The sequence below is a fragment of the Periophthalmus magnuspinnatus genome, chromosome 14 (assembly GCF_009829125.3).
Source record: "Periophthalmus magnuspinnatus isolate fPerMag1 chromosome 14, fPerMag1.2.pri, whole genome shotgun sequence".
NCBI lineage: Eukaryota > Metazoa > Chordata > Actinopteri > Gobiiformes > Gobiidae > Periophthalmus > Periophthalmus magnuspinnatus.
Window position 1 is genome coordinate 28459308 of NC_047139.1, and position 25249 is coordinate 28484556.

The window sequence follows — 25249 nt, forward strand, 5'->3', positions numbered from 1 at the left end:
GGCATAGTCCACTCCAAACTTTGACTGATATTATTTCATCACTGAACCTTGTGTGAGTGTTTGCTGGAGTAGTCACTGCTAATCTGCTCTGGTGTGGCAGAGCCAACTCCCTGACTGGTAGAAAGAGTCTTGTACTGGTGCCTGGTTTGAAAACGCTGGAGTTGCAGTCGTTGAGCCGGAGAGCTGAGAAAGCAACAGCTCTGTGTCGCCAACGGCAACTCGCTGCCCTCTGTTTACATCACCCTCAGCACTCCCTCCTCTTTCTCTCCTTAACCTCTGAGCGAGCATACGCTAACGTGGTGTGTGGAGTTAATGCTAGATAGCACACTAGATAGTGGTGCCAGTAATGCACTCACACGTTTGTAACAAAGAGCTAAAATAGAAGTGACTGTGTTATATAGTAAAGGCACTTGCTACAGCCCAGCCTCCATAAATTTCTTTGCTACTTAATTTTATCTTAATCTCAGTCGTGTGTGCAGTGTGTGGGTGTCATAGTATAAACCAAAATTTGGCTTGTAGATAATTGTGAATTACTAACCTAAACATTATATTCAGTTGTGCAAAATAAGATGCTATGATAATGTATAGGCTTAGTCCTATATCTAAGACATACAGTATGTACAGTGAGTGAGGACAGTAAGTACAGTAAGACATCCCAGCCTCACTGGGACATAGGGCATGTTCCATTTACTCCACTAGATGGTGTTGTGAGCACTCCACTCAATTGCCTTCAAAAAAGAGCACATCAAAAGCTACACCTCCCCTGTCTAGATTGTGTATCCTTAGAAATAACTTGCCCAAATATTCTTTTTATCTTCACCACTGTGTGATTTGTGAACAGATGACACCCTGTAGCAAACAGGAACTGAAGTTTTTGTCTAACCTCACAAAAAAAAATTAAGAAAAAAGTTCATTTTTACAGGTTGTGGATATTTGCTGCAATGATTCTGAGACAAAAAGGAGTCAATGCCCAAAAAGAAAAAGGGAGAAATGTGGCAGAAAGAGAAGGCTGCTGTCTTCTGTCACATCTCGTGTGGCTCTGATCACTTTTGGTGACTTCCAAAACAACATAATATTAATGTTGTCACTCACATACAGATACAGGGGACTAAAAGTTATTTAAAGACGAACAATTGACAAATTAAGAGCAAAGAACAAAAACTAAAAAGGAAAAGAAAAACAGCCGCTAAAGTCATGTTGCTGTCTGTACTTGTCATGTGTGTGTTTTGAAGCCGTCAGTGCTGCATACTTAAACTGTGCATTACTAAATGTTAGCACTTTACCTTTTGAATTGGCTGCATTTAGGTTTGTTTTTAACATCAAACACAAAGCAAAGACTTTTCACTGTAAAATGTGAAATTATTCCACAAAACTGGGACAGAGTACTTTACTTTGATTTGGACTAACTCACAGGCACCAGTGCATTTGTGGAATCGTCACCATAAATAATTCACAGAGCATGTATATATGTTATTTATGGTGTGCCACGTTGTCACCATTAGACCTGCCGGCACGTACGCTGAAATCATATCTACTTGTGAATCAGAGTAATGACGCGCCAAATTTAGTCTGTAGTATCAGGTTAGAGCTGGCTTTATTCATGCGTGCACAGTACACTATAGGGGATCTAGAGATGGGCTGTGGCTCTGCTGTGTGAATGTGTCCTCAGATACACTCTTTGTATACACGGCAACACATGCTCAAGGCATGGGCTGGTGTTATGTAAGTGACTGTCACCTCAGTGACCTCGTTCTGAGAGGCCTGGAGTCAACTCAGGTCAGATCTGCTGCACATACATGTCTGCTTTACTGATGAGATATGGGGCCAGGTATTTTTGTACATGTGTCAGTTCTTTTTTATTATACTATAGTTCTCATTCAGACTATATTATGTGCTTGTGATTTTTTTTCCTGTTCTTAGAAAAGCACCACTGATAATTGTTCATACCCAGGTCGTGGCATTGAACTAAAGTGCTTCAGTGTGCGAGGTAAGTCTGTTACCCGCTAATTATTACATATTTTGTCTTTAATAATTTTCTGATAAAGGTGTATTATATGCACTTACAAAAAAAGTGAAAATAACACATAAGTCATATGCGTAGAATAGACATTTAAACAAAACATTTGAGTCTGCTTCACAAATTATGATTACTGCCACAATTGTGTCCTTGCTTCTGTGACCAAACCTGAATGTGTGCAGCACATCTGCAAGTATTTACACAAAAAAAATAAAACATTCCAACATTTTTGCAATGCCCCTCTCTGCGGCTTTGTGGCAGGTGCATTTAAAGCAGAGCACAACTAACATTTTTAATTGCGCTGCAAATTGAATAAAAAGTCGTTTCTGCTGCCCCTCAACATTTGGTGCATTGTCAGTTGTCATCCAGACTGTAATGAGTTGTCTAGACGACAAAATGAATAAAGCGCCGTGGGCCATTCACTATTAGCACGAAATAATCAAACAGCCCAAGAAGGACAAGGACTCACAAGTGGATCTGCACAGTGTTACAGTATAGTACACCACAAACTATTCACAAACTTAATCTGTTTGGAGGATAATACTGCATTATTGAAAGCTCTGAGTCAGTCGTTATGTGTGCCTGGCCGTCTCCTGGTTGTAGTAATTAGTTTTAGTAAAATATTAAAATAATTAAAAAATATAAAGCACTATTCAAACATTTTGCTAAGGTGTGAATATGCTGTTTTCTTCAGCTTTAATAAATACAAAAATATATTTTTCAGTTTTGAAACGGTAATGGACCAAGGACAAATGTATTATGCATTGATGGATTCATTATGATTTTCTAATGTTTTATACTCTTCACTTAAAATTAAAGGAACACATTGTCCCTTGATTCATTTTTTGTTAGTTTATATATATATATATATATATATATATATATATATATATATATATATATATATATATATATATATATATATATATATATATATATATATATATATATATATATATATATATATAATAAACGCAGTATATTGTATTTATCATGTAAAGGTTTTGAAGTACAACTGGAAAACATGTACCCATTTGTATTTCTACTTTGTAAATTATACACAGTAGCATATGTTGGTTTTGTTTTTTGTTTTTTATGATTTAAAAGACATACACTTGACCAGGCTAGATAATGTATTGACCAACACGGTGTATGCCATACTGTAGCTCTTTCCCATGGGTACAGCAGGCGAGGAGCCACATAAAAAGACAGTTGACCCATTTATGAGTAAAAATACTAAAATTATTTCTGTTCTACAAAAGTCAAAATGCTGCCATCTGTTGGTTAGAGCTGTTGGGTGAGGAGGTGAAGAGGGTGCAGGCCATAGCTGACCTTTGACTGATCACAGTATTGTTTGTATTGTCACAGAATGATCTGTATATTTTTGAAAAGAAAAAAAAGACCTCAGATAAAAGTTGAGATCAGATGGGATCTTATTTAATTAAAATATTTTGTCAATAAACCAACTTCTGGGTTATTTTGACAATTCACAGTATTGAACTGCAATATGGTGTCAATAAGGCAGAACAAAATGTATAAATTAAACAAAACTGAAATAGAATTATGTGAAGAACTGGAGCAGATGAAAGACAACATTTGGAATTTAATATCACCCAAAGCCACAGAAGAAGAACACTTCTGATTCTGTGGCGTATTGTTCCTCCTTTAGCGCCTGAGTAACACAGGCTGTTAAAAAAAGAGACAATTGGCACAGCAGTCACTTTTAGGATTCAATGAAAAACAGTGTTAATAGTCGACAGAATGGGAGTTGTGCTGAGTCTGTACCAAGATTTTAAAAGTTCAAGTTTATGTATAACTCTCATTTGAGTTCTACTCCACTAGGCCCACTAACATTGACTAACATTCATGAATAATGTATTATCTGTAGTTACTTTTAAATTAAGTTCAGAATTAGATTTTAGACCATACTGTATGCCAGTAGTTTTCCACACAAGTGCTCCATGTGTTTTACGCACGTTTAAAACTGGTACATGACAAAGTGCTGGAGGCACATATTAAAGCCAACAGTTCTAAAGAAATCATAAATAAATCAGGCCTATTTGATGTATTTGTTCTATTCGTGGTGGCAGCATGAGCAGGCCGCGGCTCAGTGCAGCTCCTGTTACATATAAAGAGCCCTTCGTGCCACCCAACTCAAACAAAAAGCTTTGGTTGTACCCGCCCCGTGTGCGCACATGTGCCATCGGCTATGCATTCAACTCAAATATCCCATACAGGCCGCCCCAGCGCACAGGAGCTGAGCCTGTCCCTGAAAGAGCCGCGTTTCTCCCCGCTCAGCCTGTCTGCGAACAGCCGCGTGTGCAGCGGGCCTAGCCGGGTGCTTTAAGGCCGCCAGTGGTGTTCCTGGTTAATGTAGGTCAGAGTAGTGACGGAAGGGTGTCCTCCGTTGAACCCGCGGCTCTAATCCACAACACAGCCCTGCAGATGGCGCGCACAGGCAGCGCTCGGCTCAGTCCCTCTCACAAACACTAACGTATCCGTCCGAAACAACACTGGGAGAAGCTCACAGAGAGACGGCGAGTATTGTCTGAGGCGGTTTCGTGTCTCCTTATGAAAGCGGAGTTCAAGAGTGCAGTTACCCAAGGAGCCGTCCACGCAGCGCGCGCACTTGCTCACACATGATTTGTTGGGTTACAAAATACATTTTTGTGACAACAGCCCCGTATGAACCTCTGGCACAGTACGGCACATCATGGCACACACAGTAGCACCGTGCTTTATGATTATCCACTACTACAGACGAGCACACACCTGTCACTGTCTAGACGGGGAGGGGGCACTAAGGCGGTGGTGTGGGGGTCCCACATGACCCATTAGGTTTCATTCTATGCCAGCCAGGATATATCTCAAGGCGTTGGATAATAATGGCAAAAAATCAACAACAACACAAGAGAAAGGCAAACCCTCTCCTCATTCTGATTGGCCGCCTTGAACGACACCAATCCTTTCCCCCGCTCGCTAACTCGAGGTCAGCTCGGGACGATAAAAAATAAATAAATGAGAAAATAGAAATGCGTAGAAAGTAGAAGACACGGCAGACAATCTAGCATGTTGTTTGCCGGTGTTTGAGTGATGGCGACTGTGGCCAATGGGAAGCCGAGGAGAGGGGCGCGTGCAATAGTGGCAGCACGAACGTCCAATCAGAAGTTCACGTGTCTGACTGACACATAACTGACAATTCAGTGTGTGGCTTTGATCAGACGGTGCTTACAGTGAGTTCATTCACATTTATGGACGCTGTATTTTAAACTAAATACACAAAATTCACAGAGCAGAGTTGAGCAGCTCGCACTCAGAGCTCACTGACGGTGCTAATCTGCTGCTCCTCTCACAGTGAGCTTTATTTGTGAGCCTGTTATTACTCACACAGGGAGGTGAGTAGGAGAATTACTACTACTACTATCACAGGACTCCCACTAGAGCCATGATGGAGAGTGCGGCTTTCACCGTCCCAGTGAGCTCAGTGGGACTGGGGCACAGTGAGTGTTTGGCGGCGTGCTGATCCAAACCAAGACAGTGCACGGGCTCCTTCCAATAGCAGCTTTAAGTGAAAAGGCGTGCCTGTCCTCCCTGCCTTTTTGCCTGCTTCTCTGCCCCCCGTCCCTCGTCCTCCCCCCTCCACCCCTCAAAGTACTCGATGTATAGTTAAAAAATGGGAGGGCACACTTAAACCGAGCTGCTCTATGAAGGTAGGCTGCAGCGTGTGTTTATTGATGAGATGAAAAGAAGATGGAAGTGAGAAATGAAACAAAAGTAAGAGGAGCGTATTGAAATTGAAAAACTAGACGCGCAGTTTGACCAGGAGGAAAAACACACAGGAGGGAGTCTTGGAAACGCTGTCGCCACTTTTTTCAAAGCTTCGAAGAAGTGCAGGTAAGAAAAAATTAAAAAGTAGTAGCTAGAAAAGAGGATGGGTGCAAAAAATATTTTTTCGCTACTATATTTAATAAGGGGCTTTCCTAGGGCAGGGACTCACATGCTCGGAGGCTGACTTCAGGGTCAAATGCTAAAATGACTTCCATGTACAGTAGTTGTAGTTGCCTTTACCAAATCCAAATTATGAACTAAATCTCAAACTTCACGCCACACATAGGCTTAAAATAATAGTGATGCCGGTGCGTAACGAAAGGCAGCCCGTCGCGGAGTAGAGCCTACACATTTGGGGTTGTCAGTGCATTTTGTTGTCCATTTTATAATCGGGAATAAAATGCGCTGCTGGCCCTGGCATGACGCAATTTTCCCCATCTGTCATTATTCTCAGCGTGCCCCTTTTACCTTTAGCCCTTCACTTTGTGATCTGCGGCGGACACTTAAGGACAATGTGGCCAAAGTGTCTGTGCTGGTGAGCGATGTTCCCCCGGAACAACTGTGGCAGCCCGACGTGCGCATTTGGCTTTTAGGTCAGTTATGTGAATAAGGAGAAAACGCGGCGCTCTTATTACAATTAAATTACTCTACTGCTTTGGTGGAAAGGGTTTAGTTTGTTGAACTCAAAAGCTTAAACGTGTCAGCATAAGAGGCGACTCCTCCACAGGATCCTCCGCGCGTACAGCAGACAGATGTCTAGCCTACATTTTTTATGAATTAATATCAATACGGCGTGGCATTTTATGAGATGTGGCCATACGCAAGGATCGAGTCGCTGTCCTGTCTCACATTGTGTCCTGCTGAAAAACAACACCACAGCTTTAGTTTCACGGAGATAAATCTCTTCTCCATCCAGCGGGACTCGCTGCGCTCTGTGCCGTGTTTTTACTAAAAATGATTGATTACTTTCGTCGTCCTCACGCACTCCAGCGGTTCGCTGAAATTTAGGGGGTGTAGTGGCAAATGGTGGCATCTGGGCAACTGCTGAATGTAAACTTCCTTTAGAGGTTTTCTCTTTGCTTTTCAAACATTTTCGTTGCGAAGTATTTAGGGGACATCTCGTGATTTTCGTGCGCTTTTCTTATCGCACTTAACGGAGCTTGTTGTATAAAGTTAATATCTTAGTTATTTGCTAGAGCAAAAGGGCCCGTACACGGGCAGCTCATCCGGAGCAGCGTCAGTCCTTAGTTCTCCATATCTGTGCGTGCGCGTGGCTCAGAAGGGACAGAGACAGTGTGTGCCAACAGATGTTGTCCCAAAGCGACAGTAAACAGTGCGTCCGGTGACCACACACTGCACGTACCCTTTTCTCCTCGTGGATCTGGTAACAGGTTAGTCTTTATGGACGCACGGCACAGCTCTGCGTTAGTCATAGAGCCTATGTGGACTTGGATTTGACTTGTTCTGTGCATGTCTGTGTGCAGTGGATGCATGCGTAATGTTCCGTGCATGTAATGTTAAGGCCTTTTAGACAGTTTAAGTAAGATATCATTTCTATATTAAGTAATCTATAATATCTGGATAAATTAATCATAGAAAAATACCACTTTGTTTGACTTTTTCCAGTTTATTTGAGTTTCCATGTTCTTTGTGGTGTCTATTTTGGTGAGCTTTTGTTACTTTTAATACCAGTATTTCTGCCTTTTAATATCTGTTGTTGGTGTAATGTCCATATGCATTTTGAGAACACTCTGTTCTGTGGCCCCTACTTTGCTGGCCCCTCATTTGCTCTGTGTGTGGCGACACTCCTGTTAATGTCCCCTGTCTTTTTTCATGAAATAGTTGTATCAAATGCATGTAAGAGATATAGTAGACAGGTGGTTTATGTTGGAATGGAGTCATTTTCACTTTTCACTGTTACACATGTGAATTGTCCTCATGCAGGTTGAAAGGCTGATTTGGATTTTTGGGAACCTGGAGTGGATAGTGATTGACAGACTGATTGTGTGTGGGACCGAAGCAGTAAAGTCACATTATCACAAGTGGAAAGCTACCCATTTTAAAAAGCAACACGTGAAGTTCGCACCTATATTTTTGGGCACATCACTGTTGATGAGCCGAAAGATGCCCCTGAAAGCTATACAATTTACAGCCCTTTTTTCAAAATTCAAATTCTTTATTTAGATGAATATTAAGAGGGATTGAATCTCGTATTGCCCACTTTTTTTTTTTTCGTGCAAGCCTAAAAACCCACCCATGACTAATGAATATTTAAGAGCTTGTCTGCGGAATAGGGCAAGTCATTATTATATGAAGGAGAGCCAGCAGATAAAGGGGAGGGGTGGGGGCTGTAGAGGAGAGAGAGGGAGGGCGTGTGTGGTGGGGGGTAGGGGGGGCTGGTGCTCTAGACAGAAAGGTGTTCAATTAATCCATATCCAGCAATCAGACGTGCTTGTCACCCACCGCCTGTCCTCCCCTCTTTCACTTTCCAAATTTTTATTGTTGTTTGTTAAAAAATTCACAATTCTCCTCCAAAGTGTAACATGTGTCCAAATGTTTTGATGACCAATTCACACATCTCTCCCACCTTGGATTTCTCGGGACCAACGTGTATACAATATCCCCTTGTTGTTTTTCGATTATTTATTTATTTATTTTTTGGAAGTGAAATAAAAAAGAAGAAAAAAAAAAGATAAAACACAATCATCTCGTACTGTAAGCGCGACACACAGATGGTAGGTCACTTTTCCAAATAATTTTTTAAGCTGCCCAAGTAGACATGATAAGGGACATCTCTGTTGCCTCCGCATTGCCACATTTCACTAGTTTATTATTCACAGTCATTTTTTTCCAAACCAAATTTTAACTAGGTAGCACACTGTTTGAATTTTGAATTATTATAATGTGATTTTGTTTTCTCTGTGTCGGGCTCTGGAAATATTTTGTGTGTTGAAAACTGTGTACTGGAAAGAATTGGAAAAATACTGGAAATATAATATAGGACATGAGTGAATTCACATAATCCACTCAAGCATTGCGTTGGATTTATATTTTTGTCATGCACATTAGTCTTTTTTTTTTTTTTTTTAAGATGTATTAAGAAGCCTAATTTCATTTAGATTTATTTTTGGCATCAATTCTTGGTTTAAAACCCGTTGTACTATTCCCGAGATCCAGTTTTTCTGATGAAACTTCCCACACTTTGCAAATAGGATGTAAAATATGCAACAGAAAGCTACTTAGCAATACTTGACCAACGATTTTCAAGGTGCACAATCAAGACACGCACTTGAGCCCTTTTTCTGGCACTTCCTCCCAGCCCAGTTGAACATATTTGGCAGCCATTTTGGGATTGCAATAGAAATCCATCGATATAACGAGGAGGCACTTTGTGGATTGCGTCCAGAATGTCACGGTGCTTGTTAACTGCTTGGCCTTTTTGTCTCAGACACTGTTTATCCCCAGTTCCCCTCCCCTTGTTTTTTTGGTATTTTGCTCTATAATAGTAATTAGAAAGAATCAGCCCCTATGGAACCAGCCTAATCTTTGATGTGGCTGCCAGCAGAGAGGGCCTACATCTAAAAGTCATTGATAAGTTGTGTAATTAAGTTCCAAATGCCCTTTAAGCCCGTTATAGCTTTAGCTTTTATTGCAGAGCATAAAGTTTCTCACCTGATGCTCGGGACTGCTGTTGTAGACTGAGTCCCTCGTTTCCATAGCAACGTCCCCAAAAACTCAGCTACCTCGAAACCTCAATGCGAACTGTAAAAAATACCACGTGACACTCAGGCAACCTTGCTTTTAACTGTCCCTCCTTATTTTTTATCAGGTTGCACATTTTATATCACAATTTAATTATTTCAACAGTAATTTCTTTGCATATTTTTTTTTCTGTTTTACATTAGGTGTTTCTGTAGACCTTTACGCTGCGGCCATGAACTTTAATTGCTCAAAACGGAATGCTTTTTTTTTTCAATCTTGTACGGTATTTTTATCTGTATTAAATTAGCAGCTTTATAGTGTTGGTTCATTAGCACACAAGCTCGTCAACTAAGTACTGGCAAACTGACGACTCACTGGATCCAATTGCTCTACCCACGATGCACCTCTCTCTCACATAGCGCTTCTCCACATGCACAATATCATATTTTAATTCTGGGAAATGGTATGTGTCCGTGTTACCCGTTTAGCTGCAGTAAATGAAACGTAATGTGTTGTGATTTCTTGAATTGACAAAAATAAAATAATATCTCTTGATTCAGGTGAGAGGGGTCATATTACAAGAAAAAGTGTTTTGTAGCTAGTTTTCTACACTCAATATCCTTCACTCAAAAGATGATTTTAATAATACATGCTTAGTCCATTTACAAAACACTTTAAAGTTGTTGATTGCCTTGAAATTTTGACAACTTTTTTCTCGTTTGACACATTTATGGTGTTTTTTTGAGTAAAGTTAAGCTGTGAGTTCTGAAAGGAGTTTTGTTTTTTTGGAATCTCCCTCCTGTGTGGATCAGGAATGCATTGAGGCGGAATTAGTTTTTGTTTATGCGCCATGTTGCTGTCAGGGACCTTTTGTTCAATTGTAAAACTAGAAAGCAACATTTTTTTATTTTATCATGATGAAAATGGCTCCATTTGTACAATAATGAAATGCAAGTTTCAAAACAAGACCACAGAATTTTAGTTTGGTTTATTGAATTACACAAATAGTCTTTACTAATTGTGTGGCATACATTTGTTGCTAAGAAGATTAAGGGTTAACTTTGATTCTCATTTTTTCATGTCACCAGTGTCTGCGCTGGTGTGTATGTGCTACAGATTCCAGTTGTGGGTGCAACTGTGCATTTCCTCTATGTCAAAACGACAACTAAAACACATCACACCATTTCTTCATATTACTTGGCCAGGTTTAATTCTCTTCTGATCGCCGACCATTGGTGATTGTGGGAAAAAGATCTCTGCTTTAGTTTTTTAGTTTGTTCATGTGACTTATTCAGCCCTCTAGTGTGAAAGTGTAGTCTGATCAAACTTTTGTGTTGAAAGGAAACAAGCATGGTTATAATGTGTATTCTTTATCACACAGAATCGCAGGCCCAGGCATTCGACTGATGTGAAAAATGTATCCTGGATTCTAATAGCGCAGTTGTATGTTTGCCAAGGTGCATGCATGTCCTCACTTCACCCTGCTACCCATATGGTTTTCTACAAGTCATGGTGAGCTCACTTGCCGAGTTGAAGGGGGAAAAGAATCTAAAGAGGCTTTAAGAAAATCAAAAAATAACAGGCCTTAGAACTTTTCGAACTCTTCTCTGTGAATGTGAGCTGTGCGTTCTGGCTGGAGCTGGAGGTTTGAGCCCGGTGCCAGTAAGCAGAGCCACAGCAGCCAAAACACTCCCAGTGCACAGCCTCACTCAAGGTGCAGCGGGCGCTCTGCTAACTTATTGCCAGATATTTGCACAATACCCCTGTAGTGTGTTTTACTGCAAATGAACACGATTCAAACTCCACACAGACAATGACACTTTTTTGTTCAACAGTTCTTTTGAAATCCAGCTGCAAGAAATTATTGTCAGATATTTTTTATGTTTTTAAAGTCTTTCTTCTTTATTTTATCAAGAAATGAAAGCAAGATGTGCTCTGATACTGTCTGCATTGTTTATTGGCCCAATATTGACCTTGTTAAAAATCAATTTGAAAATAGCTTCATTCTGAAAGGTAGAAATCAGGATTAATTTGACTTTGTGGATAATTTGTGGACCAACCCGGAGTAGGCCAGCGTCGTTTTATCTCCACAGGCTGGTACACTTCTTTATGACAGTTGGTACGTGTGAAAAACACGCAAGCATGTGTAACCTGTTCATCAACAAACAAATGTTGGAGACGATTCAGATTTATCCAACTCGTCTGTCTCGTTCCATCCAATGTTTGACATTGGACTGATTAATGTAGGCCTATACTATTGAACCAGTGTATGGCCCCTACACGTTTGATACAGTCCCTGGCTGAACTACTCCACTCTCTGTGTGTACAGGATTCACTTTAGGAAGGCTTCATGCGTATCTTTGATAACAGATTTTATTTATATTTATCTCATGAAAAGGTTAACTAACAGTAACACCAGGCGTTTGGAAAGTACACTTTTACAACCTTTGGCTGCGGTGGCACTGCCACAGCGAGCGCCTCCTGTTAATTCATTTATTTATTCCTCGTATTTAATTTCACCTCATGCCGATCAGACAATAAGAGCCTCACCAGAAACCCAGTGCCCGAACGAAACTTGAAATTAAACTTTTAAAAATGTATTTAAACTAACACCAGCACTTGGCTCACAGCAGATGACATTTGGTATGTTCAGATCTGTGAATGCTGCTGTGACCTGACCATAACATGCAAGATGATATTACTGAAAAATAATTTTCTCTGTGTAACAACATTCTGTACACATCAAACACATAGACCATGAACACAGCTGATAAAATATTTTTAAACTAACTAAAACAAATTTATTATTTATTATCTCACATATTGCTAGCAATTTATTTCATTACCAAATGTAAAATTTGCCAAAGCATTTATTTCATATTATATCTAGATCCACACTGACCTGCTCATATTTCCAAGGCAGAGGAAGTATCTGGGCCACTCTTTCTTGGCATGTTAGGTCAAAATAAAAGATGTCTTATATGTGTGTTACGGCGATAAAGTCACTGTGTTTGGTAACACTTTAACCGGGACTTTTGCCTCTCTTGTATCTTTGCCATATCCGTGCGGCTCTTGTGTTGCCGTGGCGCTGGTTCATGATTAGTCAGGGAATCACTAAATGCCAGAGTCCGTGCCACGCCTTTGCCAGATCACTTCACATGCCAAATCTGACAACAACAAGTTTCACCAAACCCAGCACATAAAGAAGAACTATGCCAGATATGTGGCTGTAATCATGAGTGGTTAAAGCAAGAATTTACAAGTAGAAGGCATAAAACAGCAGTAAGGGTTTAAGTACCTACTGAGAAGTATTATATTATTTTTTTTGCATTATTAGCAGTAGATTTTTTCACATTGTGAGGCTCATTGGAAAGAGAATTTACCCCTGAACTTGAACAAGTATTGCTATACCTATACCTAGCTATACCTTTACCTTTGCAAGACAGAAATACATAGGTGTCTAAACTCAAATCTCTGTCTAAATGTATGTTTTAATAGTGCATAAACTGACAACGTGTGATGTTTACCAAGGCAGAGATAATTATTTCTGTAATTATCTGGTTTAAGGTGAGCTGTAAATATCAGTTTCAGATCACATATTTGTGTTGACGTTGGGTTGCTGCTTTAGTTGCACATTTCTTTGGAACTTTTCAGGTAACACATTGAGTTGAAACTGCACGGACAGGTAATAGTAAAATCAGGTCATTCGACTTTAACAGAAGATGTCCAGCCATGTAGCAAAGACATGTGCCTTTAAAGCGATAATATTTGAATAAGTTGTACACGCTATCTTCTGAATCATTTTGCTGTGTTTTCCCTGGGACGTTTCCAGACTGCATTCTTAAGTTCGCCGCTTCACTAAATAAATGTTGTTTTTGTCATAAACACACATTTTGTCGATGTCTGCCGCTTTCGCTGTAAACCAAACAGATTATGAACTTTATGTCGGAAAAATACTCTTTTCCGTGGAAGTGCCGGGAGAGGGATGTTTTGTCAGCTCCGACAATGGGAGCTGTAATACCACATTGGCACGTCATATAAAGGGGGTGAAATCTTGAATATTTGGCTAGGCTTGTGAAATAGCTGATTTACTTAACAACTTGCAACACTGTATATGGATAAACGGGTCCAATCTGGGCATATGGCAATAGCTCCCAATTGGATTAGAACAAAAAGCCTTATTTTGTGCCAGCTTCAGACCAAACACTGATGACCCTTACTCATATTTGGACTTGTTGGCAAATGTATAGGCCCTTATGTTACAGCGAGTCAGCAGCACAACTCGTTTTAGACGGTGTCAAATGAACTGGACTCATTATATACATATACAGTCTTTATTTACTACACAACAGCTTGCCGGGCTATTAATACAATCGAACTTTCATTATTTATTTTAGTCACTTGGGCTTAATACCATTTTCACACATTGAGCACAATCTGTTGAAGTTAGTTTACCTGGATAATGACTCGGGTTTCCTCCCTGCCTCATTGTTACAGCAATAGATACAAGCTGGAGCAATAAATCCATCATAAGAAACCGCTTTCCTTCAAGTTGCTGCAAATTTTTAACACGTGAAAAGTTAACCAATTCAGCCAAGGTCAATTTTTAAGTTCACAGATTTAAAAAGGTGAATGCAGAACCCAGCAGGCGCGAGGAGGGTGAGCTTGTACTTGTGCCTCTTGGTGCGAAGTAAAAACAGAGTTAGTGTGTGTTGCCGTGTGTGTTGCCGTGTGTGTTGCCGCGTGTGTTGCTGTGTGTGCCGCTGAAGATGCCCGGTACACGGTGTACATTAGTGAGAGTTCACCTTTGGGTGGGACCACCTGGGTGCAGCGTGTGCCCCTACAGCTGCAGCTTGAGCACTTTTTAGATTTACAGGCCTGTACGAGTTCAGAAAATAATTCACATGGGGTCTTATCTATCTGTGGTTTTATTTATTTTGACTTTTTTCAATTCAAAAACATTTAGGACAGTGTGTAAAGTAGTGGTAGAAATGAGAAGATTTTAACATTTATTCAACAACATTTCATGAGTTGAAAGGATAAGACATGTTAATTCCATAGCAGTAGGACGTCTTGAATTAAAATGGTGGGGCCACCTGGGTAAAAATAAAATAAAAAAAATCAGGAAACACTTTGTTCTTCTTTCATTGTGTAGCCTAAATGAATCTGTGTAAAACTGACTGGAGATGTCCCTTCTGTTTTAATATCAAGGACCCTAAAGATGAGTGTCGTATAGCAAAAAGATAAAACATTTAAAAAATTTTTTTTGTCAAAACTGACTGTTTATTCTTAAAATGGTATATTTTGTCTTTCAATATCATCATGAATATAAACTAGACAGACATCTATCCCTCCAAAGTTTGAATTCTGCTCCAAAGCCGATCATTGACAATAAAAAGTTATTGAATCTAAATGTGATTAAAATGTGACTAATTACCCAGCCCTACTGCAACAAATGTCTTAACGCCCTTTTGGCCCAGACATCTCATTGAAATGTTGCCAAATATTTTCATTTATTCTGCCTTTCTTTTTTTAGACATATAATTATCATTGAAATAGTTTTAAATGAAAAGTTACAATTTGTAACTTTCTACACCTGATATGCTGCCCATGATTTATAGTAGTTATAATAGCTGCACTGTACACGACTTTATCTGAATTGGAGTTTGAGTTGATCTAAAAGGCTCAAAACCATGACTTACTGGATCGACCTCCTCCATCGACCTTTATACGTCTTTTTCAAAGCAGCTAAAAACTGTACACGTTTAATCCACTCCATCAATAAATTGCCGGTACAGAAGCTATTTCCGAATGGACCTAAGCGGTTTCTATACACGTGAGACATGTATCCAAAAGACTGCGCAGATGTGCTGCTAATACGCGTTCACTCATTAGGACGGTGCCCTCTCGTAATTCGGCACAAAGCATCCTTGTTCTGGTTTATCTCTCAAGGACAGAAAATCAGGAGACACTTTCTTCTTCCGGAGATATAACGCCACTCATTGCCAAAATATGCTGGCCAAAATAAATAACTTTTCCTATGTAGCATCTATAATTTATGTAGTTTTATAAAAGATGTTTAAATGGCCATCAAGGCTTTTTTTGAGTGGCAAATGCCCTCCAGCATGGTGGAGAGGGGCGGCGTAATGTTGAGAGGCAGTTGCTGTGGACACTTGTGCCTAAATGATAACTCTTGAATGTAGCTTTATCTGCTTCGGGGGCTAGAGGTGTACGGCAGATCATATGAGTAGTCAGATGCTTGTATTCGGTCAAATGCTCATTAACAAAAGCACAGCGAGGGGGCCAATTGTACAGAGTCCTCCAAAAAAGGATGAAGAATAAGACACTGTCAGTGGTTCTGTTACAGTGAGTACACATAAGGAAAAATGAGGTCTGATATGACTACATTTTGTGATAAAGTATAGAAAGGCGTGGCATAAAGTCTGAGATTACTTACTAACTTGAATAAAAGTCAAAATGATTTGAAAAACCTTGGTCTGCGTTCTGGTGTAATCACGGCGTTTACCGGTATTATTCTTTTCTTTCTTGGTTTTCAAAAAAGTGTCTACACCACTAAAGATTGACGGGTTGGTTGGCTCAATAAAAAGCATTCACCCCTAAACTAGTATCTTTCATTATATAAGCCAAAATGCTGCTAAAAGAGCTGATTAATTAAGGAAAATGGAACAATCTTATGTTGTTAGTGGGTACATTTAAACTCCTTTCCAATTTTATAGCTCAACTAATACATTCAAAGGCATGTTTTAGCACATTTCTGTTGGATTGCCAAAATATCTTATTATTATTATCGGGATAGTAAAAAAAATATAAACAAATATTCATTTTTGTCTTTATCACCTGCCCCCACTTTGAGTTACAAGTCAGGGCACTTTTTTTTATCATTGCAAGGTAGAACCAGCGCCTTGGCAGGGGTCTTTGGTGTATTAAGTTCTTTTAGTCTAGATTTGACTCATTTTCTGTTGTACTTTTGTGTGTTCTTGTGGATGCAGCCTTTCGCTAACAGTAGTGTACATTGGGAGAGAGTTGGTGCTATGGATAACGGCTGTGTGACACTTAATGACGAAGTTGAACAAGCTGTCCTGTCAAAAAAAAGAGTTGGTTTGTCCCGTACTTGTGCCATAGCATTGTACCACTTATTGTTACTTGTTTGCTCGAGGAATTCATGTGAAAGTTGCACATCCTGCCGCCTCAAATGCTTCAGTGTTAGACATGAGTTTCTTTATACAATTGGCACCAGTATCGTTCTTTAAGTGGCGTGAGCAGTTTACATTTAGGGACTAATCGCAGCAGTCACTTTTGGGGACACAGAAATGCATGGGCAGTTATTTAGCAAACACAAGCCAAAGCAGTGGTCATAAGATAACACTGGTACTCTGTAATTATTACTGAGAGGGACAATGCACCAGCGAAAATAGTTTAGAATAATGGGAGGAGGCCACTCTTGGAGAGTTTGAAATGCATTTGTAGCATGGGCCTTTTTTTTGGGCCCAACCAGAGGACAGACAAGTACAATAGATAAAGGGCCGAGAGGTTCTCTACATAGATAGAAGCTGTGTAACTTCACAGTATAATTATACTCATTAAGAAGTAAAGGTAGGTAGTTATTCTTAATTCTCTCACTCAGCACTAACTATGCATGTTCATTATTATTACTCCCATGACTGCCACTACTACAACTGACAGTAATATTGTTACTACAACTATTGCCCACAACAAAGGCTACCACAAACTGTGATGATTGCTCTGGCCTGGATTAGATATGTTTTTTTTTTTTCACAGATTGATTGAAAATACATGTAAATGAGTAAATGAGAATGAGAATAAGTAAATGTAAAAAATAAATGGCGTATATTTAAATACAGTTTTGTCATACAGCACCACACCTAAACGAAAGTGAGTGAATCACTGGGAGGCAAGTGATATGTGGCAATCGCAAGAAAGAAAAAGGAAGGAAAAAGATATAAAACAGAGAAAATAAAAAAGTGGTTTGAATTGACTGTGGAAGCGGAGGTGAAAGATGAAAGTACCACATGTAGTCAAATATAACCAAGAAAAAGTAACATTTCGATTCAAATACACACCAAAGTCAAAAATGTGTTTCATGAAATCTTACAAGTACATTTTGTTCAAAGCAGTGTAACTAGTTGCTCTCCACCTCACGCGCAAGCCGCTCGAGCATTCTATTGTAAATGTTCTAAATGTTGAAATTCAAGTATCTTCAGGGAGCCTGCGGTAGATCCTTGAGATAGTTTTTAAACTCGTTCAAAGTTCAGTAACACCTCGTACTTAAGTCATCTTATAGACTATTTTACAAATGTTTGCTTCCTTGTTCCACGATGGTGAAGAAGAAAGCTTGTAGGGGGAAAAAATCCATCACAAGCAAAGTGAAAATCTTGGCACAACTTGTCAACAGCCTACGTTTGCTTGTTGATGATTTTCAGCGACTGCCATGAAAGCAAATCAATTAAATCTGCCATTCTGAGCAGGAGCGCAGTCTTCTGCCGCTAACTGCTAACTGTGTGTCATTTAGGTGCATTAGTTACATTACCTGTTAATTGCTTCATAACATTATAGGCGAACACTTATACGCAACAGGAGATGTGTCACTTCACATATCTTTGAATTCCATCATCGGATTGTCAACAAGACAGATATGTTCACAATATTTTAATTGTGCCAAAAACATAGAAACAAACTCTTTAACACATTTTCTAAGTTCATTCAGCTGGAAGTGTTACGCGGCACCTTGTCAGATCTTCCAAAGCTATACATTTTCAAAGCATAATAAGTGATATTAATACTCATAGCTGAACCATACCATTAAAGCATCATTTCTGCTAGTTTATATGCTAATGCAATTGGCGCTAAATGGATGATTGAAATTAATAATTACAGCGTTGGACAGTGATCGTTAAGAGGCAGAGGTTTCAAACAAACTCATAAATTACCATGAATTAGGTGCTATACAAAACAGTGCGCATCTTCATCAACATACTGTATGCACTTGCATGGACTTGAGCTTATGCCATTGCCCCGTGGCCCCTTTTGTCTCACATTCAAATCGGGCCCGGGCCTACGGTATATGCTTGCAGTGAGCATTGTAAGCACTATTTGCATATTCAAGATGTATATTATTCACATGGCTGTTTCTTTCATAAGCGCGCCTCTTATGTGCTCCTCAATACCCCCTGCCCCCATATATATACCCCCACCCCCCTCACCCCCCCATATCCACACTTGATTAACTAATGTTCTATTCGACGTGGCGTATTTCACCATCTCATCACCAAATACATGCGTCTGATTAACCTGGAGTCTACGTGTTGAAGTTGCTCTGCCTGTGTTCCCCCAGCGTCTTCATTTTTCTCCCCTCCTCTTTTTTTTTTTTTTTTTTTTTTTTTTTGGTACAGCACCCCCCTCTCCCCCTCCCTCTCCTCCTTAGACCCCTCCCTCACTGTCTTTGTTGTGGCGGCGGCAGCAGAGCATGCATTGCACTGGCGGTCTGAAGCATTGTGTCTGATTTCCAGCAGACAAACTGACCTCTGGGGATTTATTGACAGCGAACTCCACAGAGGCAGACGCAGAGCTGGAGCAGGAGGAGGAGGAGGAGAGGGGAGGAGAGGGGAGGAGGAGGGAGTAGGGGAGGTGCAAGGAGACAGGGGTGTGGGGGGACGGAGGGGGCCAGACAGACAGACAGATGGGAGGTAAGATGGGGAAAGAGGTGATGAAACAGGAAGCAGGTAGAAAGAAAGGCACGGACAAGGAGATCAATACTGCAAGGAAAAACACACACCCTGAATGTAGTTTGATTTAAAAATTTGTTTTAGTTGGAGCAATAAGTGAAAGAAAATGGCCGCCTCTTACAAGAACCTAATTAATTTTGAAGGATCATCAGCCCCTTTAGTCCGAGGCAGGGTACAGGAGGGAGAGAGGGAGGGGGAGGCAGACCCCTGGGCTGATTAGAATTCACTGCAGGTAGGCGCTGGCTGCTGCTCACCCACTGTGTCACGGCTAAAATGGAATCACTGTGGTGAGTGGCAGTCTGGGCCACCGGAGCCCGCTTGTCTTGGGCTGGTCCTTTGTGCCAGAGCTCACCTCACGTTACCCCTCGGGCAGGTGCATTTCCACACAGCACATATATGTCTGCATTGTCCCAGACACAGCTTGCTGTAAGGCCCAAGGCACCAGCCTCAATTACATCACGAGCCATCCCTGCAGCACAGAGAAAACAGCAAAAGGTCAAATATTTGCCATGCTGGTGGATTCAAGCGTTTTGGCAAATGTGTCTGTGCTCTCCTAATAAAATGGGAAATTTTACCTCTCTCTTGTTGAATATGTTTGTTTTAAATGTATTCTGCTATATTGGTTTGTGAAGAGTTTTTAGAGTGTGTCTAAAAAATACGCTCTGGATACAATTTGGGAGAGAGTTCAGAAATGTCTTATTTTAGCTTTTGACCTGGAGCAGGAAATGTGATCTAGTTGCAAATGTGTTTAGTCCCGAATCATATGTGAATAATAGAGAAGTACTTTTCTAAAGAACGGCCCGTCTCATCGCTGCATGATCTGTCTTTGCACGCTTTCACATGTCAGAACTGAATCATCATTTGTCATAAACACTACAAGAAAACAAAAGCGGTTTTTGCAATAAACAAGGAAACGTGGTCCGAACACAAAATGCAAGAACGAAAACTGCAGCTAGTGTCAGATCTACGACATCCTGTATGCCTATGATTGACACCTGAAAAGTACATCTTTATAATTCCATGTATGTTATTAAAATGTTCCAGTCACATTTCCGTAGCTACATTAAAGAATAAAAGAGCTGTGTATCTTAATGTATTGACTTTTTTAGATTTCAATCAATTATAAAAAAGTCCAGTAACCTTATAAAAACTAATTTTCCACTTTTCCTTAGTGGATGTTTCAAAGCAAATGGTGTTCACTCATTAAAAAAAAAAATATTTAAAAAGATTTAATGATTTACAGTTTAATTAAAAATATTGAGAATAAAATGTGTGAGAGTCTATTTATAGTTGGCGGTCTTAGGGCAACTTGTGCCACATTCTAAAATACGAATACTTGTTTTTGGCATTTACAAAAATACAAATGCAACTACCACTTCAAAGCTTTTTACAGTTGTACTTCATAGGCGTTATAGTAGTTTTATTATATCAAGAGTCAAAGCCCCTTAGCCTTAGCCTTCCTGAACAGCTTATAGTCCTACTGCTTCAACTTAGAAAGTCCAAAATGGTTCCTGCTTGGCCAGAGCATATGAGCTTATATAAAAGGACTGATTATATAATGCGGTGTCTGGTGACAGTACGTATGATTACGTTTATTGTCAACAGACTCACTATACAATTGTGTAACTCAGTGGCCAGTGTCTTTTGCTGTGTCATTGTTATTAACATGCAAAAGTGCAGACTGGGCATTTGAATTTTTTCTTCCTAGCGTCTAAGGACGTTAGTATTACTAGTTATTTCCTTTTTAAGTAAGTAAAGGTGTTGTATGTACATGCACACTAAATGTTGTCATTATACTTTCAGGAAGTAGTGAAAAATATATAATTAAATGGCTCTTGGCTCTGGCTCTAAATTCCTTTAAATGCATCATTTAAAACTTGACCTGAAAGACCTGTAGTATTTATTTTGGTGACCTATGAGTTATGTTGTTTGACTAAGAAGAATAGTATGTGCCAACATTTTGGTGCAGGTCTGGTCAAATCCTAAACGTGGCAGAGTTTTTATTTGGCAGATTGTCGGGGGTAGTAGTTAGGTGGGAAATGCAGGTGTGGACTGACTATTGACTTTTTTTTTTTGCAATACTTTCATAACAGTATTGATAGTTACCATGCCAAAAGAAGGCATTACCAACAGCGTGCAACTAATGAGAGTGTTACTGAATAGCACAAGGGCGTTTTACATGGCTTCTTCAGGGAGCATGACCTTAAATGACACCATGAGACTTTTAATGTGGTTTACATCATTTTGTCCCCAGCTGTGAGGTCAATTTTTTTTCCCAGTGTTTGGACGGGTATGGTATAAAAAAGATAACTCACCAAAATCGGCCCGTCACATGCTTGATGTTATTCAATGCCTTTCTTGTGCATTTAATGAATGACTTGTGTGTTAGAAATTCTATTATCTCTTGAGCAGATTGTAATTTGAAGAATGCAGCACTTTGACACAAAATTTGGGTTGCCAAAATTTTGAATCTTGTGCTTTTTTAAGTTAGAATTAAAAGTAATTTATTTAGACGGGCGTGGTTTTACTGCCCGTTCACAGAGATAACCAATGAACAACCCTAAACCATAAAAACAATCTTATTTCCACCCTTGCTTTGTAATTGGAGGTCATGTGTGCACAGGCCCGCCATTGGTCTGTGTGTAAAAAACTCCTCTTCTTCACGCATCTGTTGCAGCGTGTTGCGGGGTAGATATCTGGTGCTACCGTGATCGGGTTCATTAAGGGAGTGGCAATAACATTGAGTCTCTGTGTGTGTGTGCTATTAAGATTTGTCTTTGTCTTTTTTCTCCCTCTCTCTCTTCCCTCCAAAAAGCGTGGCAGAGTAACACATGATTTGGGCCGAGTGCAGTGACAGTAGAGCGAGCAGCGCCGGCCTCTGAAGTCGTCTCACTCACCAGCAGCAAACCTGACGCCTGACCCGCAGCACCCCCATCACCAGCTACAACTCCAACCACTCACCACGGCATCGGACTGTGAGTACGCTCCTGTACAACTTCGAATCTGCACCACTCCACATATTCATGTAATTAAACAGAAAATCTACCACATACATGTATATTTCTGTTACTATTTTTTGTTACATTGTTTTCTAAATTTATAATAGTTTAATACTTCAATTTACGTTGCGTATGGTATGTAAAGTTGGACTACTTTATGGATTGCATGAGATTTCATCATAAACAGGGTTTATAAATAGACTTTATATGTTACTGTCACTGAGGAAAGCAACGGTTACACATTTTTACACCAGTTCACCCTGCTTAAAAGAGAACAATTATTCAGTTCTTAAATGTATTTATTATAAAAGTTGCACAACTTCTACTGCAAAATCAACATATTTTAGTTGTCGTAATAAGAATGTTTTATAAATCTGTACTTAACAAGTGTAAAAGTGATTCAGTTTTGATCCTTTTTGTTTCACACCTAAAATAAATAAGTTGAAACTTATGGACTAGCGAGGTCACAGTGCAGTCTTATAGACAGAGCGCCATCACAGTGAACACATGGCTGACACAAAAGAGGCCCATGTCCTGTGAGCCCACTGCTCCATCTAATGGTGGAGTAGGGAATCTCGCCAAAACCAGCACACCCACTGCACCGGGACACTGCCACTGTCCTGTTTCCAGCATGTCAAAATCTAAAAGACGCATCACTGTAGCCAGAAAAGCCAGTCTTACATATGTAAAAAATGCAAATATGCAGAGTTCTAGGAAATATGAATATTTTTAAGTTATATTACAGAGCCAGGTTTCCAATATTTAAAAAACTTGTTGATGTTAATTTATCCATTGCTGATAGTGGGGTGTGTGTTTTGCTGCTGTAGGTGACCTCAGTTGCAAGGGGATGACCGAGCGCATTCATAACATCAACCTTCACAACTTCAGTAACTCTGTTCTCGAGACCCTCAATGAGCAACGCAATCGTGGGCACTTCTGTGACGTGACAGTTCGAATCCATGGAAGTATGCTGCGAGCTCACCGCTGCGTCCTGGCTGCTGGGAGCCCCTTCTTTCAAGACAAGCTGCTGTTGGGCTACAGCGACATCGAGATCCCGTCGGTGGTCTCCGTACAGTCCATCCAGAAGCTCATAGACTTTATGTACAGTGGGATCCTGCGTGTCTCTCAGTCTGAGGCCTTGCAGATCCTCACTGCTGCCAGCATCCTTCAGATCAAGACGGTCATCGATGAGTGCACGCGCATCGTGTCCCAGAACGTGGGCCTGGCCGGGCCAGGGGGCTTCCCTGTGATCCCCGGAGACTCGGGACAGGACACCCCCCGAGGAACACCTGAATCTGGCACCTCTGGACCCAGTAGTGATGCCGAATCCAGCTATATGCAAACATCATCACAGCAAAATGTGGAGCGCACCATCACATCGCTGTACGGCTACACCAACCTGTCCCAGCTGAATGGCAAACAGGACCGCTCCCACTACATCAGCTCTCTGTCCAGCTATGACCCAACTGTGGGGCCTCACAAAGACCAACAGGCCCAGGACCCCCCATGGATCAACCGACTGCAGGAGCGTTCAAATCAGGGGGACCGCTTCCCAGAGTCCACCACCCACTGTCGCAAACAGCCCAGACCCATCCGAGTGCAGATTAAGCAGGAGGATGTGGATGAGTATGGCTGCTACGAAACCCTGCCCGAGTGCCAGGACAACGGGGACAATGCGGTGGAGAGCGAGTCCAAAGGAGAGAGCTTCGACTCTGGGGTGAGCTCCACTCTAAGCAACGAGCCGGAAGCGGCGGAGCAACAGCCAGGCTACATGTCAGGCTATAGCCGAGAGGCGACAGGAGAGTCCCAGCACTCTGACGGCCCCTCTGTGCAAATAGAGGTCAATGACTCGTCCCCAGAACAAGCCCAGGACATGGAGGACATAGACACGTCCCACAGCACTACTGACAGTAGCATGATGCAACCCCTGCAAAATTCTGTCATGTCTCACCCCCTGCAAAGTGCCCCACACTACACCAGCAACCTGAGGATGCCGCTAAATGTGACCAGCAACCCCCAAGTCATGGGCGCTGGCAGCACCTTCCTGCCTACTCTCTTCCCCGGTCAGTCGCCCAGCAACAGCAAGCCTTTCCTGTACCTGCCCGGTCAGCAGCAGCCCCCGTTTGTGGCAGTGCCGCCGCCCTCCATGCCTTCATTCCCAAACCCTCTGCCTGTCCCACAGTCACCTGTGCAGCAGCCGACGGGCGCAGGCCTGACTCAGGGGGAGAAGAAGCCCTACGAATGCACTCTGTGCAGTAAGACCTTTACTGCCAAGCAGAACTACGTCAAACACATGTTTGTCCACACCGGTGAGTCTAGCGCTTTTACTGTGAAACGGCTTCCATTTTGTTTTACCACTACTGTAGAGTTTAACATTATGGACACTACTGTAGAGTGTAACATTATGTACACTACTGTAGAGTTTAACATTATGTACAAACATTAAGTATACGTGTATTCAGTGTCTACATTAGGTATATCTGCCTAAGGTACAAATTAGTAGTTGGCTGCTACTTACATCACTTGTATGTTTTATTCTTTATGTTGAAAAAGTCAAACTTCCTGAAGTACTTTCTCTGAAATAGTTAATTAAAAATGTCAAATTAATTAAAACAGCAAAGTGAAACTTTGTGAGGCGTGATGACACTCCTTTTAACATGTCTCAGGTGGCATATCAAAATTCAGACCTGTGCCACAAGTCGTAATAGTTATTATTTCAAAGTTAATTTTGGATGATTGTGTTCACGCTAAGAGGTGCGAGCATGGTGAAAAAATATTGAAAAATGTATTATAAACGTGCAGTCCCATGCAGATGATAATTCACAAAGGTTTCACATTTTAATATAAATTTAAAATAAACAGTGTTCACACACAGTCCTTAATTATATTTTTATAATGTGAAGAACATAGGAATATTGTAATGCACACTCAGATCTACC

The 25249-nt window shown here is 40.7% G+C and overlaps 1 protein-coding gene across 2 annotated transcripts in view; it reads left to right on the forward strand.

Moving 5' to 3' along the window:
* Positions 1-5219: 5219 nt before the first annotated feature.
* zbtb20 (zinc finger and BTB domain containing 20) overlaps positions 5220-25249 on the forward strand; it is a 30385-nt gene continuing 10355 nt past the window's right edge. Inside the window, exons 1-3 of one of the 2 annotated variants that reach the window (XM_033977914.2) lie at positions 5220-5911; positions 22127-22286; positions 23138-24619. In XM_033977914.2, coding sequence (XP_033833805.1) covers positions 23158-24619 — 1462 coding nt within the window. In that variant the 5' untranslated portion in view covers positions 5220-5911; positions 22127-22286; positions 23138-23157. The remainder of the gene's footprint in view (positions 5912-22126; positions 22287-23137; positions 24620-25249) is intronic. The other variant, XM_033977915.2, reaches the window with a different exon arrangement.